The following is a 19,329-nucleotide window of genomic DNA, read 5'->3' as shown; positions in this document are numbered from 1 at the left end:
CACTAAGCCAAGGATCAGGTCAGCTGCAATCATAAAAAACATATAACACATAAGTTTGAAAAGCAGTTGGCTCTGCTTGTTTCTTTATTGCTTTCTCTAACTTTTTCTTTCACAGCCCTCATACTGAGAATCAAGTCAATGGAAATGCTCTCCCGTACACCACTACAATGTCTAACAATGGCCATTTTAAAGGATGTAGAAAATGGAAGTTTAATTGGTTATTAGCATGCATAATAGTAGGATATTGGCTGTTTATTAGTACTTATAATTTAAAAATGTGTTAGTAAATGTTGAAATTGACATTAACTGAAACTAATAAATGCTCTAGAATTATTATTTATTGGTAATTCATTTTAACTAATGTAGTAATGTTAACTACACTTTGAAACAAATTTCACATTTAGAAATTGCAAGTAAATTTCACAAATTATTGCAAAGAAACAGCAAGTAACACACTGAATTATTTGTGAAACAACTAAAATAGTATTTTCTTGTAAAACATACTACAATAATCTCTGTTTTTAGTTAATCAGTTAATCATTTTTTTAAAGTGTAATTTAAGTGTTACTTATATATGTTTTATTTATGATATATTATATGGTCAGAAATATATTTTTGCACACAAAGTACTACATAATTCGCTTGATTGTGGTTGCATAATGTAGTTGCACTATGCATAAGGCATGCAAGTCATACATTTATGGTAGCATACATTATGATAATGTATAAAAACACTGATGAATGTACAGCACTTCTGTTCAAATATTTCACTTTGTGTTGATGTGCAAATAATAAAAATAAAAAAAATCTTGGATTAATTTCCAAGTGAATCTGAATTCTTAAAACAAGAAAAAAAAAGTGCAGCCATAATTGATTAGATCATGAAAAGTATGCATTACACGCCACTACTGGCACCAGGTGTTTGGAGATGTTGAAAATATGAAGGATGGTGATGTTGGCTGAAAGACATTATAGCGGAGTAGCAGGTTATTAGATTTTGATGAAAGATTATAAACACTTACACTCACATTTTGTATTTGAAATAACGTGCACATATGAATGCTTCACTCTAAGAGCAGAAATGTTTTTGAAGGTTTCCAAGGTTTTCTCATTAAAGCGCAACCAAATCTTGTGAAAAGCCAGTGCTGTCAAAGGCATTTGCAAGTAACTAATGCTTTATGGAGCGAGTTTTAAAAACAGCCACTGAGACATGTTGGCAGTGCACAGGAAAGCATTGCTAAAGTGATGTTTCCGTTGAGCTCTCTCTCTCTCTCTCTCTCACACACACACACACACACACACACACACACACACACACACACACACACACACACACACACAGTTTTCACATTACACTTTGAAACACATTGATTTTTTTATAGTGGTCAATTAGCCAAATGAATCTGTTTATCGAACAGGAAAAATGACACTAAGCGCACTGAGCTCTAGTGCAGTGATTATAGTAGGATGGCAGGCCTGTAACACCTCCTGAACCATTTAAGATGGTGTCTGTGTTAAAGAAGTGTCTGTCTGACAGCATTCTGCTGCTAGACAGCTGTCATTTATATAAGGAGTTGAAGGGATTTTCTTTGGATACTGTGTCAGATTTTTTAGCAGATTTTGAAAATATTTGTATATTATAGCTAACTTCCATGATTTTGCATTTAACTTTACTCATTCCAACAGATTTTGTGCATAAAGCCACCTCTCAGTGCTAAATTTAGTTCCTTTTCGTCAAATACAAACAAAACAATGTCTAAATGCCGGTCTTGGTGAGTATTCATGTAAACACAGTCAGCTATGTTTTGAGTAAAAGTAAACAGTTGAGAAAGAAAATGCATGTGTAACAGTATATTTGATTCGTGCGTCAGGTCTTAAAGTGACAGCAGCCTAATAAACCTGCTGCCAAATTATGAGATAATATTAAAAATATCTATATGGCATTTTCCCTATAGTATCGATGTCAAAATTGTGGTGGAGCCAGATATTTTAGGATAGATTAAGAAAGAGAGATATTATCATTTGTCACTGTACTGCTTTATTGCGTTGTGCCTGTTTACAACACAGTCGTACGCTTAAAGGTGCCCTTGATTCAAAAATTGAATTTACCTTGGCATAGTTAAATAACAAGAGTTCAGTACATGGCAGATGGAGCAATAATAACTGACATAATCCATGATAGCATGATATTTTTAGTGATATTTGTAAATTGTCTTTCTAAAAGTTTCGTTAGCATGTTGCTAATGTACCGTTAAATGAGGTTAAAGTTACCATCGTTTCTTACTGTATTCACGGAGACAAGAGCCGTCGCTATTTTCATTTTTTAAACACTTGCAGTCTGTATAATGCATAAACACAACTTCATTCTTTATAAATCTCTCCAACAGTGTAGCATTAGCCGTTAGCCACGGAAGACAGCCTCAAATTCACTCAGAATAAAACTTTAACATCCAAATAAATACTTTACTCACATAATTCGAAGCATGCATGCAGCATGCATGACAAACATCTTGTAAAGATCCATTTGAGGGTTATATTAGCTGTGTGAACTTTGTAAATGCGCTGTAATATAGTCGACAGCTGGTGTGGCAGGGAGCACGCGATTTAAGGGGGCGGCGCCGAGTGTAAATCAGTGCATAGTTAATGATGCCCCAAAATAGGCAGTTAAAAAAATTTATTTTAAAAAATCTATGGGGTATTTTGAGCTGAAACTTCACAGACACATTCAGGAGACACCTTAGACTTATATTACATCTTGTGAAAGAACGTTCTTGGGCACCTTTAAGTAGGGAACTACTAATTTAATAAAAAGTGTTTTTTCCTCACCCTAATCTAATCGATTTTTCTCAAAATCTTTGGCCGGTGAATTCTGCAATCAAAGACAAATACATTCACTGTAGGGGTTCCTTTTCCAACATTCATTTCCTCTCGTTTTATGACAGCCACGTACAATCTGATGAATAACACATTCAAGTTGTTTTTTAGAACGTGTGCTCATGTTTGACAGTCAGATTTGAAGGGCAAATGTGCAGAGACCGAGAATAATGTCTCTGTACCTGACTTTTACCTGGGCGGTCAGTGTTCAGGTTTAACATCTGTTGAGTGTGTTGTGTTAGCTAGTTAGTGCACTGGCGCTGACATATGTGCGGCTAATCCTGCTTGATTAATTGTCGCTCAACGGCGTGCCGTGCGATTGGGTGAACAGATGGATGTCAGTCTCACTTTCATTACTCTGATAACACACCTGAACAGGAATGTCAGCTGCTAATCACTACTGTGAGCCTATGCATAAGTCCAACGCTGTCTACATAGACAGGGAACTTGCACTGACACTCAATGAGATTAAAATTACCATGAAATCAAAATTGCCAATTCTTGTTAATTATGAAATATTGCAGTGTGTACAATAAATGATTTATCCATGCACATAATTTTTTTTTTTTTATTCATGTTCCTCGTAAGCTTTAATCAGAATATCTTCCCCTCCCTCTTACCGCGACATCATCTCTTCTCTGATGATGAAGGCGGGGCAACCTGTCACTCACATGAGATCAGCCAATAGCAAACCACAACCATCCAATCAATTCCCCTACAAAATCAAGCTCCACCCTACATTTGCTCTTGTTTCACTCAGATATACGTCACAATAGGGACAAAAAGACTAGTGCGACTTCTATTTCATGCCAACTTTAACAAATGACTGTAATTTTGGTACATTATTTCACAGAATACTGAGTATGTTGCTGAAATTGCCTAATACACTTTCCTGGTCTTATTTTTTAATCTTTTTACTTGCAGAATATTCTGTTCCACTAAGTTAAATGAGTCGTGAACACAATTTCATGTTGATTTAAAAGTTTTAAGTGATGGTTGAACTGTTCTGTGAAGTTAATTTCTTTAGACAAAGATTCACAAACAATTTAGAGAGCCTTTCCACTCTGATGCAAATCTGTTATGAACATTAATTCTACATCATGTCAGAGTTAGTCTCTCAAATATGATTTAATTGAGCACTGTTTTCAAGACATGGCCTCTAGTTGGGTTTTAGTGACCTAATGATTTCTTTAAACAGTTTCCTTTTTTTAATTCATTCAAAGAAGGAAATTTTTTACGCACCTGTTTTATAGCAACCAACAGATGTTGTCAAAGTGCTGGTGTGTTGAATCCATTACAGCTGAGGAAAGAAAGAGAGAACATTGACTACTCAGCTGTTTCTTATGTGATGAAAAGGAGAAAATATTTTTTGTACCTGTGCATGCCATGAGCGACTTTTACAGAGTTAATTCGGTTGCTCTCGGACAGCTGTGCCACCCACAGTTCGTGTTTCAGATGAAAAGTGTGAATTGGTTACGCATATGTGCAAGTGCTGAATGCCACATGCAGTTAAACCCAGCTTACAAAAAGATATCCTAAGGGGCACAGGACGTTTTTTTTTTGTTTGTTTTTTTGACTACTTTTCCATTGTTTTTCTATACGGATGTGTTTGAGCATTGCACGCTCACGTCTTTTGCAGCGTCTTCTGCATGATGTGATATTCAAGTCAAAATAAGTTCAACTTATTTAAAAAATGCATCCATAGACCATGCGTTTTTCTCTCTCAATCCACTGACCTGCGTCAAAGACTTTATATAAAGAAAGACGGTCCACTCGTATTATTATGAATGGGAGAAAGTGCAATGCCTAATATGGTTGCTTACTGTTTTTTAGTTAGCTTATGTACTAACATAGCATACATCTACCGAATTAGCCTGCTAGCTCAGCTTATATTATATATTTTTTGCTTTCAATATCTGTTAACAGTTTGTTTTATTATGCAGTAGGAATTCATTTTATATTTCAAGCATGTTGTTTGTGCACTTAATGGAATAAACATCATTCAATAGTGAAATAGGATATAATTAGTCAACACATCACGATAACTTTTGATCAGGCATTACCGCCTGGGACCTAAATGAGACCCAATTCCTGGAAGGGGGACTCAAATTCTCACCACACCGATTCCTATAGAAATGGTCAGTGTTCAGAGATGTGTGCTTAAAAAAAAAAATCTTGTTTTTTTGTCATGATTCGAGCATTAAGAAATAACATTTATAAGTCAGTTGTTGTCAGATTTCATTGGTGATTTCAAGTATGAAATTAAATCATAAGCTTGGAAAACAGTTTTGGAGAATTTGATGTTTCCCCATTCAAAGAGATGCACTTGTATGCCCGAGAGGCATTTCAAAGATGGCTGCCAAGTGAAAGGACTAAAGGGATTAAAGCGTCTCGTGTTTTTAAACTGCAAAAAAGTTTTGCTAAAAAATTAGCTAGACGAACATCCAACTAAAACATTTCAGGGGAAAAAACATTCCTGAATAACATATAAATAATGTTTTAATGCTAACGCTTTGAGAACATTAAGAATGCGTTGAACTTCACTTTTAGATATACACTCACAAACTTCCCTAAGCAGTTGCCCTCAGGGGAAACCCCACCGCCATTTTGAAGTGCGTTCAACTTCATCAAGTGGGCGAGGGAGGTTTATTTGAACAGACTGTCGACCCCTCGATTTTGACAGAGGGAGCGAGTCTACTTGTCACGATTAGTGTGTTTTACATTCGTTTTCATAGACTTTTAGTTGGTTTCTCTTACCTGTTTCCTTATTTCATTTCCCCGCTCCTTGTTGGTTTTGATTCATTAGCACACCTGTTCGTATTTGAGTTTATTATCCATGTTTATTTAAGTCCCTCAGTTCATTCAGGACATCATCCGGTACTGCACGCTGTTTTGTTGTGTTTGCACCCTTGTGGATTTCTGTTTTGCTTTATTTAATAAACCAAGCTGCTATTTTGAACTACTTCACCTATAGCTATTCATCTTTAGTAGACTTTAAACGTTACACTACTAAAGTACACTTCAGGCAGATCCATAGACCACAATGCAACATGAGTGTGACATCACGGCAGATCACGCTTAATTTATCCCACCCACACATGTAGTGTATGATATTAGTTATTTTGACTGCATAATAATTGTATCAGGGTGATCAAGGGCTTACGGTGTTCGATTTAAACACATTGCAAGGGTAGTGGGCATTCATGCAACGTAAGCAAAGATGTGCATCTGAGTGAATGAGACGGAGGGAAGTTAGCGAGGGTAGGGCATAGAAAATTGAACTGAAACGCAGCTTATTAAAGGCCAGACAACTTTGAACAAATGTTCTATTAACGTTACAGGAAGAACATTTGTTTGTAACTTTGAGAGAACCTTGCCAGAATGTTAGCTAAAGTTCTGAGAACATTCCCTGTTAGCTACCGCTTTGAGATGCATGAGTTTATCTGACATGCAGAATAAATAAATACAAAAAAAATGTTTTTTCGCAGCAGATTACATTCAACTCAGTTGCATGCGATGCTAATGTGGCCTGTTGCGTGACATAATAAATACTGTAGTTCTATGATCTGTTTTTAAATGAAATTTACTTCTACTATGCCAAACTCAACCCCAACACGCACAAATGGGGTTGTGCTCAGCGGCCCAGAAAATAACATGTGCCGTCACCTGAGAAATAGCTTTTACAAACCTGTTCCAATGAGTTCTGTGAGCCGCAGGCTTTGGAAACTGAGAACTATTAGAAGTTCAGGGTGATAGTCTGCTGGCTGCTTCTGCACAGGGATTCTTCAAAACTAATTAAGAGTGACATGGGGCATTGAGAAGCTTCGTGAAACAACAGGGGAATTGGCATGCAGAGGAATGACTGACACTGCACAGGTCATTTCTGGAGACTGAGCACAACATGAGCTCGCTCTGTGTGTGTGTGCTTTGCTGTTGGATCACGCAGCAACAGTAATTCAGTTTTTATTGCCATCCATCCTTCTATTTGGGTGGGCGGCGAGGAAACGGATCAGCAATAAGGCAACAGCACCTCCTCACCGATAACCATAACACAAAAGCTCTGATCCAAAAGAGCTGCCTACCTAGACAGCATTTTTTTATTATTATTATTTAATGTTTTTAAGACACATTCCAGCTTTTATTGTCTTATTATCAGATATCAAAGATACAAAATGAATGAGTAAGAATGTACAGCCATTAACACTTTCTCCGACAAGCGGATGCAACGAGACCTGTTTTTTCTGTTCATATGACGTTTGATGCATGCATCCAAAATGGTGGAAAAGTCAAGGAATATGTTGACAGTAAGTATACTTATAGTTCAACACTGAACAATGAATACTGACTCAACAATTAACTTATCATTTATTTACCCCAGTGGATGAATCAATGGCTTCTGAAGTGAAATGATAGGTATGTGTAAGAAAAATAGTAATAGTAAAAGAAAAATCATTGCAAGCTTCACAGACCGGAAGCATTGATTTTAAAGTTAAAAATATTAGTGTTACATGTTTTAGTGTTACATGTATATTTTGTTGCATATTACAGTATTGTGTCATTATCTTTGCTAGTGACAATGTTGACTATGTGGAGTGCTCCAATGTTCCAAATCAGTCACTTATGAGGTTCCACTGCATTCAGAATTCTGTTTTAAAAGGAAGCTGCCTATATATACAGCAATGCAGCTGTGAGCTGTACACAGTACTGTTTTTCCTTATTTTTTACAGCTCTGATCATGTGTGATAATAACAGCATACCTGCAGGTTAATTGAATACACAGCAGTTGCACCATTTTGTTTGGCTTTGGCTCTGAAATGCATTAAGGAAAAGTGTAATTTAGACTTTAAGAGCAACTATATATGGCACAATCATCTGTTTAACTTCAGACCTCAAGGGTCTTTCTGAGAAGCTTCTGGGTAATCGACATGAGATTAACTGCTCAGCGTGACAGCATTATACAGTCACATGAACCAAGTCTCTATGTGTTTCTGCAAAACTTCAGAAATTCACGACAACCTGATGTGATTTTTGTTTTAATTATTCCTCTTGTTAATATATGGCTAATGCTATTACAAACCTGCTGAGAAAATGAGATTTGATTTATCCTCTGTTTGGCAGGGATTATTCCAACTTTAAAAGCTTACAGGGTCATATCAAGAGAAATCAAATTTCTGTTGATTGAAAGAGTTTGACGTATTAAACTGTAACTTTCAGAGTTCAAAACCTCCTTTCCAGATCAAAAATAGCTGCAAAAATTAACTTCCAGGGAACTGACTCTCCCTGTAATAGAGTGCTTCTTAAAGGTACAGCTCAAAAAAAGGACAGAAACAGCCATGAAGTCATGATCGAGAACATATAATGACATGATGACATTATAAATCGAAATTAATAAATACAATTTAATAAATAAAACATTATATGACATAAAACTCTGGTTAATTTCAAAAAGACATGTTATATTGTACTACCACAGATATTATATGACACATACACACAAAATAATCTCAAAATGCCCGTCTCGGCAAGTATTCTCGTAAATGCAGTCAGTTAGATGTCTTAAGTGAAGTGAATGTAAATGGAAAGAAATCAGACGTGTATCATTATATTGGATCTGTGCATTAGCTCTTAAAGTGACAGCAGCCTATATATACCTGCTGCTGTCTGTCATTAATGTTAATTAAACAAAAAACACAGCTTTAACAAAGATTCATCTATATTTAATTTATACAGTGATATTTGTGCAGTGCCATTTTAATCTCAGACATACATATTAGACATTATTTGTAACTTGGTTCTATTGTATTTAATATGTTATTTTATTATTGAATTTACTTGTCTTTAATGATGTTTGCTGATCTGAAAAATAATCTCAAAAACTGTAATATGAACCGAACCGTGATTTTTGCAAACCGCTGTACCCATACTAAGTGTGTGTGTGTGTGTGTTTTATATATATATATATATATATATATATATATATATATATATATATATATATATATATATATATATATATATGAAGAGTTTGGTTCCAAAACGCGATAAACGCCATTTTCAAAAAATTGAGTTTCCACCAAAATCAGTATTGTATCTGGTCGATATTGAAAAGTCATTTATTAATTTTGCGCAAAATGCGATATCCGTCGTGTTATTCTGTCATGTTTTCTCCCTTTCTTCCCAGAACGCAACAAACGCCAGTATTCTTTCTCTGCAGAACGCGATATATCCGCTCTCAACCAATCACAGCGCACCATTCCACACACTGTAAACATTAAAGGCTTTTTTAAAAGCCGTTTTTAATACCAATGTACTCGGCAAATGTGTTTATTTAACCGTGCGGTGGCGCCAGATACTCTTTAATCCGTAATGACAAATAATTCATAACATTAACAAGATGACCATTGGAGCGACGGCTGAATGTATTTTTAGTAAATTGGCTGAATATAAGATAAATATTGGCAAAGTTTAGACTCTGTCATATATGTGAATCAACTTACTTTGTTGTGTATTTTCAGTTTGAAAAATAACTTTTATATTGATGGATTAATTGCATTTTGAAAAAAAAAAGTGTCATGGATTTATTGCATTTTGGGAAAAAAATAATACGTTTTTATAATAAACTTTTTAAAATCAAAATGTAGATTTGAATTTTTTAATGTTTTTATATCCAAAAGATGCTATGTGAAAGTTTGAAACAGAAAATAGGGGTTTTCATCTTGCCAATTTTTTGGTAAAGAAAATACCTTTTTACTCAAAATAATCAAAATGGAGTTATTGCGTTTTGGAACCAAACTCTTCATATATATATATATATATATATATATATATATATATATATATATATATATATATATATATAATATATAAAACTTACATTGCACTATGAAATCCCTCTTTAAAGTTCTGTTCAGTCCCTCCTAAAGGGGTTTATGGGAGTATTAAGTTCTAAAAGTATAAGCCACTGACATGTGGCACTTTCTGCCAGAGCCCCTGGTCATAATACAGCGAGATCGCACAGATCGATACGTTATATTCCCGCGGAGTGGAAGATGATGGCAAATAGCATCAGAGTTGTCATGTATCTTATAGCTGTTCCAGACATTTACAGCTGATGTTTGTAAGAACTCAGAAGTTTGGTGATTATATATAATGAGCAGTGTTTCCTCTGACTGGTATTAATGGGCTGGTTTTGTTAGTCTGAGGTGATTTCGTTGACCTAGAGGCAAATTAACACTGAGTTATGTGTAGCTTTTAGTGGAAATCTCCAATCTGTGTCAGACAATTTTAGATCAATATCTGCGGAGCCGGTCTCAGGTGATTACCTGCAATTTCCGACCTTAGACAGGGAGAATATCCACGGATTCATTGACGGCTGTGAGTTTGAAGTGCTCTCTGGTGTGTGTGTGTGTGTGTGTGTGTATCTATGTTTGTCTATGTGACTCTAATTGTAATGTCATGATGATATGTTATACACATTTACTTATTAAAAATCAATATAGAAATTTGGGGTCTGTACAATTTTAATGTTTTTTGAAAGAAGTCTCTTATGCTCGGCATTTATTTGATCATAAAAACAGTAAATGTATTAAATATTATTTCCATTTTTTTGTGTTTGAATGTTTTTTAAAACAAAATTTATTCCAGTGATCAAAGCTGAATTTTCAGCATCATTACTCCAGTCTTCAGCGTCACATGATCCTTCAGAAATCATTCTAATATTTGCTGCTCAATAAACATTTATTATTATTATCAACGTTGAAAACAGTTGTGCTACTTAATAGTTTAAATGGAAACTGTGATACATTTTAATTTTTCCAGAATGTTTTGATGAATAGAATGCTCAAAAGAACCATTTATTTGAAATAGAATCTTTTGTGACATTGTAATAGTCTTAACTGTTACTTTTAATGAATACATCACAATCCTCCTGACCCCAAATGTTTGAGCAGTTATGCTCTTTTTTTATTTTCTTTATTAATGAGGTTGTTTGAGATTTTGGTTCGACTTCACTTAAAAGCCAGCTGCCTATGTAGGCAATAGGCCTATAGCAGCTCACTAGGTTTAGCAACAGCTTTACTTTCTGTATTAGGCTTTAGCTAGTGTGGAATGACCACTTAGCTTGTCTCCTTCTGGATTTTTATTTTGGGATCTTGCTCCTCCAGCAGCAGCAGCAGCAGCTGTTTCCGTTCGCTCTGTAAAAGCCACTAAGCATTTACCCCAGTGGATTGTCTTCAAAACAGCATTGATCATCGCTCTGAACATGTTAGCACACGAATGCCATCTAGTCCAGCCCGGTTACAGATCAGGGATCAGCGGGTGGCTGGAGCCGCTCCCTGACCAATGCTTTTCATTACAGGACGTTCGCGCTTCTACATTTGCACATTTATTATCTGTATTTCGTTTTTGCATTGGTTTGGACTCAAGCGTGTCTCGCCATCTGCTAGCAGTCATTCTCTGTGATTTTTACCCCCTGCTGGAGACAAAGATACACATGAGTGCTTAGCCTTTGAGGATTCTTCTTCTGTTCGTGTGTGTGTGTGTGTGTGTGTGTGTGTGTTCACAGGACTGAGTGTGTTGTATGTGCTCATGTCTGTTAATTGAGTAAGAGCTTTCATTTTTTAAATTCTAATTAAGGAAAGTTGTAAATCTGTCTCTGAGTGTGAGCATGTGTCCTTATCAGCCGCTAATTATGCTTCCAGCATCTGAGAAGTCTTGATGCATGCATGTGTGTGTGTGTGTGTCTGTGTGTGTGTGTGTGTGTGTGTGTGTGTGTGTGTGTGTGTGTGTGTGTGTGTGTGTGTGTGTGTGTGCGTGCGTGTGTGGCGGTCTGAGGGTTTCTGCGGAACCTTGTCAAGATCAAAATATCTGGTCAATAACTAATCCAGACGTGTTCTTTAATTTGAGCATATTTATAATGACTTTTTATGATCTGGGTCAGAAATTAACCAGTACCTGGAATACAATATTTTTGGCCCCTAATTGTAATAATGAAATTTGGGTAACACTTTACTTGAAGGGGTGTGCATAAGACTGACATGACACCTTCATAATCTTGACATGACATGTGTCATGAATATGAAGGAGGTTTTATGCATGTTTATGACAACTGTCATTAAATGTCATTCGCTCAATTATGTCATTTTTAATGCAAAGATGACATTGTTTGAGATGTCTTTGTTACGACAACTTGACATAAACCAACACATCATAACCTGTCAGTGTCTTTGTCATGACAACGTGACATTAGCAAAACATCATAACCTGTCATAAACATGACATAGCAGATTAATTATCAAACTTAAAAAACTACTTAGCTTTATGGGTTAACATTACATTACATTATTTTGGTAACACTTCAGTATAGGGAACACATATATAAACGATTAACTATGACTTTTCCCTCAATAAACTCTTAATTTACTGCTTATTATAGTTAATTGTTAGGTTTAGGTATTGGGTAGGATTAAGAATGTAGAATAAGATCATGCAGAATAAGGCATTAATATGTGCTTTATAAGTACTAATAAACAGACAATATTTTAGTAATATGCATGCTAATAGTAATAAGCAACTAGTTAAAAGACCCTAAAATAAAGTGTTACCATTATTTTATAACAGTGTCATCTTTTTTTACGAAATTTGAAATTGTCTATTATCTGACCTTGAAAAATAGTCATGACGCTGTTATAAAATTATTTGTCAGAGTATTGTTACTTAATGACATTTTAATGACAAGTTCAATTTGTACCACTGTACTTGAACTCAAGATACATATTCATGACACTATTATAATGGCCTCATGACAGCCAATGTCAAAACCAACTACATGACAGTTTAATGCAATGTTAACCGATAAAGCTAAATGATGTCAAGTTGTCATGACAAAGACACTGACAGGTTACGATGTATTGGTTTATGTCAAGTTGTCATAACTCGGACATCTCAAACAATGTCATCTTTGCATTAAAAATGACATAATTGAGTGAATGACACTTAATGACAGTTGTCATAAACATTCATAAAACCTCCTTCATATTCATGACACGTGTCATGTCAAGATTATGAAGGTGTCATGTCAGTCTTATGCACACCCCTTCAAGTAAAGTGTTACCGAAATTTGTTATATTTTTTATTTTATTGATGGATTTGATGTGTCATGTAATGTGGTCAATCTCATACCTGACAGATAGATAGATAGATAGATAGATAGATAGATAGATAGATAGATAGATAGATAGATAGATAGATCTAAACTTATTTCAATGTTGTTTGCATTTTAACATTTTCATGAAAATAAAGCATATTTTTCTTGTTTCCCTTTTTTGTAATACCGTAAAATTATTGTATTGCTATTTTTCAATTATTTTATTATTTTTATTTAAATTAGAATTAATTAAAGGCAGTGGGTGGGGTTTGCTCAATTATCATGAAAATATATTTATATATAAAACATTTTTAGCAAAATATAATGTTTATGCTTATTTCAGTCATTTGATTGTAGTGTGAAATATGTTCCTGGTAGGTTTTGTGAGAGTATTTTTTATAGCTTGTTAAATGTTATTTATTGTAAAAGAAATATGTTTCTCAAATGGAATCACTGATAAATCTGAAACTTCATTTTAGTATAAAAATATGTTTTTGGATGACTTTGTTGTACAGCTGTTATAGTCCTGAAGGTGTTTAATTGTGCAAAGTGACCCAGAAATTAAATGGGTCATAACATGGATTTTTTTTTTAAATTATTTTAATATGTATCTTGAGGTTCACTTATAATGCTTTTTTGCACACACACACGCAAAAAAGCCTGTTTTTTTTTTTTTTTTTTTTTTTTTTTTTTTTAAGGCGTGGCTTCAGTAAACAGCCACTGTTATGATTGGCTAACGCCATTGCATAAGAAACAGTATCAATGCCCACTCGCTACGTGTTTTGAAAACATATTCATATAAAACCGTCAGTTACAGACAAAGCATAATGAAATAATTTACTTACGGTTTGTGATGCAGCTGCTGTCAGATCCAATAGAGTAGGCTGCTTCGTCTGTCAACAAAAGTTTCTTTGCAAACTCTCCATTACACTGTGCCTCAGTCATTTACAAAACAAAATGCTCCGGGAAAAAAAAAACATCTGGGAAAAATCTGGGATGACATTGAAATAAACCAGAGCCGTTAAATATGAACGGCTCTGAAATAAACCATCCACTAATTTCTGACGCTGGGATCCTTCTGAAGTCTGTACAGAGACGAGCCGTTTAAACTGGACGCATCAACGCAAACGTTCTTTTAATCTTCTATATTGTCCTGTTGTCGACAGACTCAAGCATGTTTAGTAAGCTGAACACACATCTGTATACTGTATCAGTGTAGACAGCGTCGAAGATTTTAATGGCTTCTATTTGCTTTTGACGCGACGCACGGCCAGTGTAGGGAAATGTCTGAACGCCAGTGGGCGGGGCCTGTGGCGTTTTAACGGTCATCAATATCGTAAATCCTGCAAATTATTTTATACTTTCATTTTTTAAAAAATGTATATACATTTATAACACTATACTTAGTATTATATTACCGTTGCATCAAATTACAAAAAAAAAAAAAATCTGCTGTGAAGGTGTTTCTAATCAAAGTCCCTTCAAGACAAGTCATTTCACTCGGCGGCATCAAATTCTCTAAAGCTGTTTACCAAGCTTTCGATTAAATTACATATTTGAAATCACTAATAAAATCTGACAACAACTGTCTCATAAATTTTGTTTCTAAACAAAATTTTTCAGGCTGGATCAACCTAATGCGCATGCGCAGTCCTAAATGCGCGTCTCTTGTGCCTCATTTCGGAGGCGCGCGTCTGACTATCTGTTTCTATAGAAACCGGAGCTTCTAACCAGAGATTGTATATAATGGGGAGATAAGAGGGTCTGTATCTCTATTAGTGTAATGGCAGTGACGTCAGTCGCAACATTCCCTAGTCTGCCTTCTCTTAAAAAAATACATTTTTATCAAGCTAAAATCTACATATAGTTCCCAACGAAAGTATTGTTTAGTGTAAAACATTCTGAAGATTGGCAAATAGTATGCTGTCCCTTAATTAAATGATTAGCTATTTCCCTATAAAAGCTGTTTAATCAACATAGTGAAGCCTCTCATCCATTGACATCCATTCAAAAAACAGCCTCTGGTCTCCTTCCCTGCGTACCGTGGGGGGCGTACCTCTTTTTGAAAGTTACGAACACTATTGTGGAGTTTTTCTTTTGCTGTATTTGTGCAAACAGAAAAATGTATTTAATAAATTCTCTCATTCATAGCACTATCAAAGTTTACCCAACTATGACGACTTTCGCTTGTGAAAAACCTGGAAATGTGAAAAAGGGTCTATTCTATGCTCATGTGACGTCACCGGACCCGCAACATCACAACAAGCCATTTTTAGAGCTTTGATTAAATAAATGCTTTGTTTATAATGAGGAGGATTGTTGCTGGATGCTTTAATGGTACAAAGACCGTCTTTGCTGCATGTTGTTTTCAGATGTACATCCAGACGACCACCCTCACCATCTCTCTCAGCCTCAGCGCATCTGTGTCTCTGGGGATGCTCTACATGCCCAAGGTCTATATCATCATCTTCCACCCGGAGCAGAACGTGCCCAAACGCAAGCGCAGCTTCAAAGCTATCGTCACTGCCGCCACCATGTCAGGAAAACTAGTGCAGAAGGGAAGCGACCGGCCCAACGGGGAAGTGAAGACCGAGCTTTGTGAGAGCATGGAGACCAACAGTGAGTATTTCATCCATGTAGACCAGAAAATCCCATTCAAATGAATGATTAACCATCATTTTTTAAGGCTAGGAGGCCACCTACCCAGTGCAAGTTGCATTAAAAAGACACAAAAACCAAGACTGATTAAATGAATTCCCATTGCTTTAAAGGGATGAAATATGTTAATTTGCTTTTTTCTGATTTTCAAATCATTTTGGGCTTTGAATCAAATGCTGTGGAGCTGGTTGGTTTAGTTCAAGGCTTAAAGCTTTTGATTGAAGTTTATTTAAATGTAGAAAATTAATAGGAAATATGCTTTGATAATCCAAGGCTGCTGTGGTCACTGTTGCGCTCTACTTCTGCTCTCTTAGCGTCACATTTATCTCTGTTTTTCCTCCAGATGTTTGGTAAATGTTCCATCTGTGTGTTGAACAGCTGTTTAGTACAGATTGGTAGACTTAACCAAACACAAGTCTTGTTATAAGCCCAAAAGTTTCCTGCTGGGATGTTTGCCGGGGGTAGACAGGCAAAGTAAAGTGTGGAATCAATGTTCCCGGTCTGATTAGCATATCCGACTAGCTGCGTTATTTGCCAGCTTGATAAATTTTTTTGGCTCTTTTTGATTTTTTGATTTTGACTTTTTTTTTTTTTTTTCTTCTGCAAAGTGCAGGATTATGGAGTGTTGAAAATTTAATCACTCAGAAGTGATCCAAGGCTTTGAGGGGAAATAAGCCCATTTTAAGTCATCAAGCCAATTACTTTGTTCTGTGCGGTGGGTGATGCTTTGCCTTCTGAAACATTAAAGCACAACTCGTGTATCAGTATCAAGACCACCCAAAACTAAATTAGACAACTTTTTATTTGATTCTTGGCCGTTTTGCCACTTTTATTTAGTAAAGAGAGGATTGGGAGGAAGGAATGGGAAAAAGCCAGTAGTTTGATTAATTTCAGCGAATCTTGTGAATCCATTCATCAAAATGATTCATTCTGTACCCTTTTCTCACATTACATCATTACGTCAGTAGGTAGGCGTAACATTTGTCTGTTTATTTGTTATGAATGAATCACTGAATCATTCATTCAACAGATTTGTCTTTCCCAACCCAATCAAGTCTTATTATTCATAATTAAAATAATTAAGAGTGTTTATTAAAAGGAGAGATTCAAGTGAATAGAAAAATATGAGATTTTTAGTTCTTTTTTTTTTTTTTTTTCAAACTTCTTCGTTTTTGTTCTTGCCATTTTTACCACTTTTATGACTGGTTTGTTCACTTGTTTGTACAAGGGAACGGGAAATTACACCAGCCAGTAGTGGTGGAGATTTTGATTCATTTTGGTGAATCTTGTGAATCCGTTCATCAAAATGATTTGTTCTGTACCCTTTTCTCACATTACATTGTTACTTCATTAGGAATGTTTGTCTGTTTATGACATGTGTTATGTGTTATGAATGAATGTCTTATGAATGAATCATTGAATCATTCATTCAACAGATCTGTCTTTCACGAATCACAACCTAAACAAGTCTTATTGTTAATTAAAATAATTAAGAGTGTTATTAAAAGGAGAGACTCGAGTTAATAGAAAAATATGACTGGTTAGATTTGTTAAAAAAATACTGATTCATTCACTGATTCATCAGACTAAGCTCTTTTTTTCTTCAATTTTGCCACCAAAAGATTCGTTCAAAAACTGATTAATTCTCAAAGAAAACAACAATGCTAACAGCGAAATTTAAACTTGTTTGCATTATAATAAATTTGACGTTAAATGATATGCAAACTAGACAAGTTGTAACATATATATGATTCTTGGCTTTTTTCCTCTTTTATTACCAGTTTGTTCACTCAAAAGATTCGTTCAAAAACACTGATTCATTCACTAAGAAACAAAATCTAACAGTCAAATTTAAACTTATTTGCATAAGAATATTATTGACACTTAATGATATGCCAACTAGACAAGCTTTAACAGATTTTTCTGTTTCTTTGAGCATCACATCTTGTGATGTTAACTGAAGACCGTTTCATTTCTTTATTGAAAAGATGGACTCAAATAAGATGGACTCGCAATGAAACCATGGAGACAGAATTACAGAATGAATCTTTTTGGTGAACGGAATTACAAGATTCACTGAAATGAATCAAAATCTCCACCACTACTGGCTTTTCCCCATTCCCTCCTCAAAGTCCTCTCTTCACTAAATAAAATTGGCAAAAACGCCAAGAATCAAATCAAAACTTGTCTAATTTAGTAGGCAAAGGCAAAATTTGGAACAACGTAGATAAAACTGCATAAGAGCAGTGACCGTAAAACAATAGATAAGGCCACCTAAAAGATGTTCGACTAAACAGATAATGCACATGCAGTCGAGTGAGAGTGGATGTGTTTTCCTCTCCAGCAGCATCATCCACCAAGACAACATACGTCAGCTACAGCAATCACGCCATCTGAAGAGGGACCCTCTCTGTGGGCAGAGCTGAGGGCGGGGCCCTGTCTGAAGCAGGACGTCTGTCATGTGACATGCGCTGACAGGCAAATGGACCAGAAACGGGCATCTGAGCATGAGATTTTTATACCGTTCTGCATCAATCTAAAACCCGCAGCATCCTGGGAGACGAACGGACTTACGGGACCTTCCAGTGAGACTGCTATCCTGCGTTCAAGAGCTACCGATCCTGCCATGAACACAAGTGAACACATGCACACACTCACAAAACTGAAGGTGCAGGCTTGCAGTCATACGAAAAAATAACTTTCCACAAAAAATCGTGTAAGCATTCTGCAGATGGAAACATTCACGGTAAACTTTGGAAATGTGGATGTAAAAAAAAAAGAGAAAATATATGAAAACTACCAGAGTCAAACTATGTTTGTTGTTATTGTATTTTTGTGGTTGTGCAGATTTTTTCATTCTTGTCCCACTTTGTCAGAAACCTGCATTCTGAGATGACGTGTCTTGTATTGGCTGACTGAACCGTAACCGCGGGGTTGTGAAGCTGTAAAATGCCATGGTTGAAGCATGCTAGTTTTTATACCAAAAAAAAATGAAGATTTATTTATAATAAAGGAATGTTTTGCAAATGTGTAGCGTTGTTAGATGCGTATTTGACAGTGAGATTTGTTTCTCATTTCTCTCATTCATATTTGATCACCAACACAGTCTAAAAATAAACTCAAACTCTGTTTTGCAGATGTCTATCCCATGTAAACCCAATATGTTTGGGGATTTTTCAGGTTGAGTATAGTCTTTTTCACTACAGAAAAATGTTTGGCATGAGCAAGGCATTGCAGAGGGCAGAATTACCACCGTCATACAACCTGAAAATGTTAGGAAATTGTACAGAGCCCCTAGGGACATGGTGGTGGGGGGGGCAAAAGCTTTGCGAGGGAATGCAAAGTTTCTCGGGGGAACACAAAAGTTTTACGAGAGAATGCAAAAGCTTTGAAAAATATTTTTCCTCCCATCCCAAATTTTTTCCACTACTATGTCCCTTTAGGGGTCTGTAAAATTGTGACCTGAAAAATCTTAAAGCCAATATATATATATGTTTATCTTGTGCTTTTGGACTTGCGATTCATATAAAACTGATTTAAAATGATATAAAACTGGAAAAGTCAGTTAAATTCACTGGTCAAATAATGTGGGATCAACATTAAAATACTGCACTGTTTCAAAATAGCCTTAAGACTTAAACATTATACATGAG

At 35.6% G+C, this 19,329-nt stretch overlaps 1 protein-coding gene and 1 long non-coding RNA gene across 4 annotated transcripts in view; one reads left to right on the top strand and one right to left on the bottom strand.

Moving 5' to 3' along the window:
- LOC125244559 overlaps nucleotides 1-14,515 on the bottom strand; it is a 77,740-nt gene extending 63,225 nt beyond the window's left edge. The window contains exons 1-2 of the long non-coding RNA XR_007179328.1: nucleotides 13,864-14,515; nucleotides 4,117-4,174 (exon numbers count right to left, since the gene is read on the bottom strand). This is a non-coding gene — a long non-coding RNA (uncharacterized LOC125244559). The remainder of the gene's footprint in view (nucleotides 1-4,116; nucleotides 4,175-13,863) is intronic.
- grm8a (glutamate receptor, metabotropic 8a) overlaps nucleotides 1-18,707 on the top strand; it is a 240,618-nt gene extending 221,911 nt beyond the window's left edge. The window contains exons 10-11 of one of the 3 annotated variants that reach the window (XM_048154637.1): nucleotides 15,391-15,637; nucleotides 18,024-18,707. In XM_048154637.1, the coding sequence (XP_048010594.1) occupies nucleotides 15,391-15,637; nucleotides 18,024-18,073 (297 nt within the window). In that variant the 3' untranslated portion in view covers nucleotides 18,074-18,707. The other 2 variants (XM_048154636.1, XM_048154638.1) reach the window with 2 other exon arrangements.
- The last annotated feature ends 622 nt before the right edge of the window (nucleotides 18,708-19,329 follow it).

Source organism: Megalobrama amblycephala, linkage group LG14 (assembly GCF_018812025.1).
Source record: "Megalobrama amblycephala isolate DHTTF-2021 linkage group LG14, ASM1881202v1, whole genome shotgun sequence".
NCBI classification, from domain to species: Eukaryota; Metazoa; Chordata; class Actinopteri; order Cypriniformes; family Xenocyprididae; genus Megalobrama; species Megalobrama amblycephala.
This window is presented reverse-complemented; position numbering and strand designations above follow the sequence as displayed.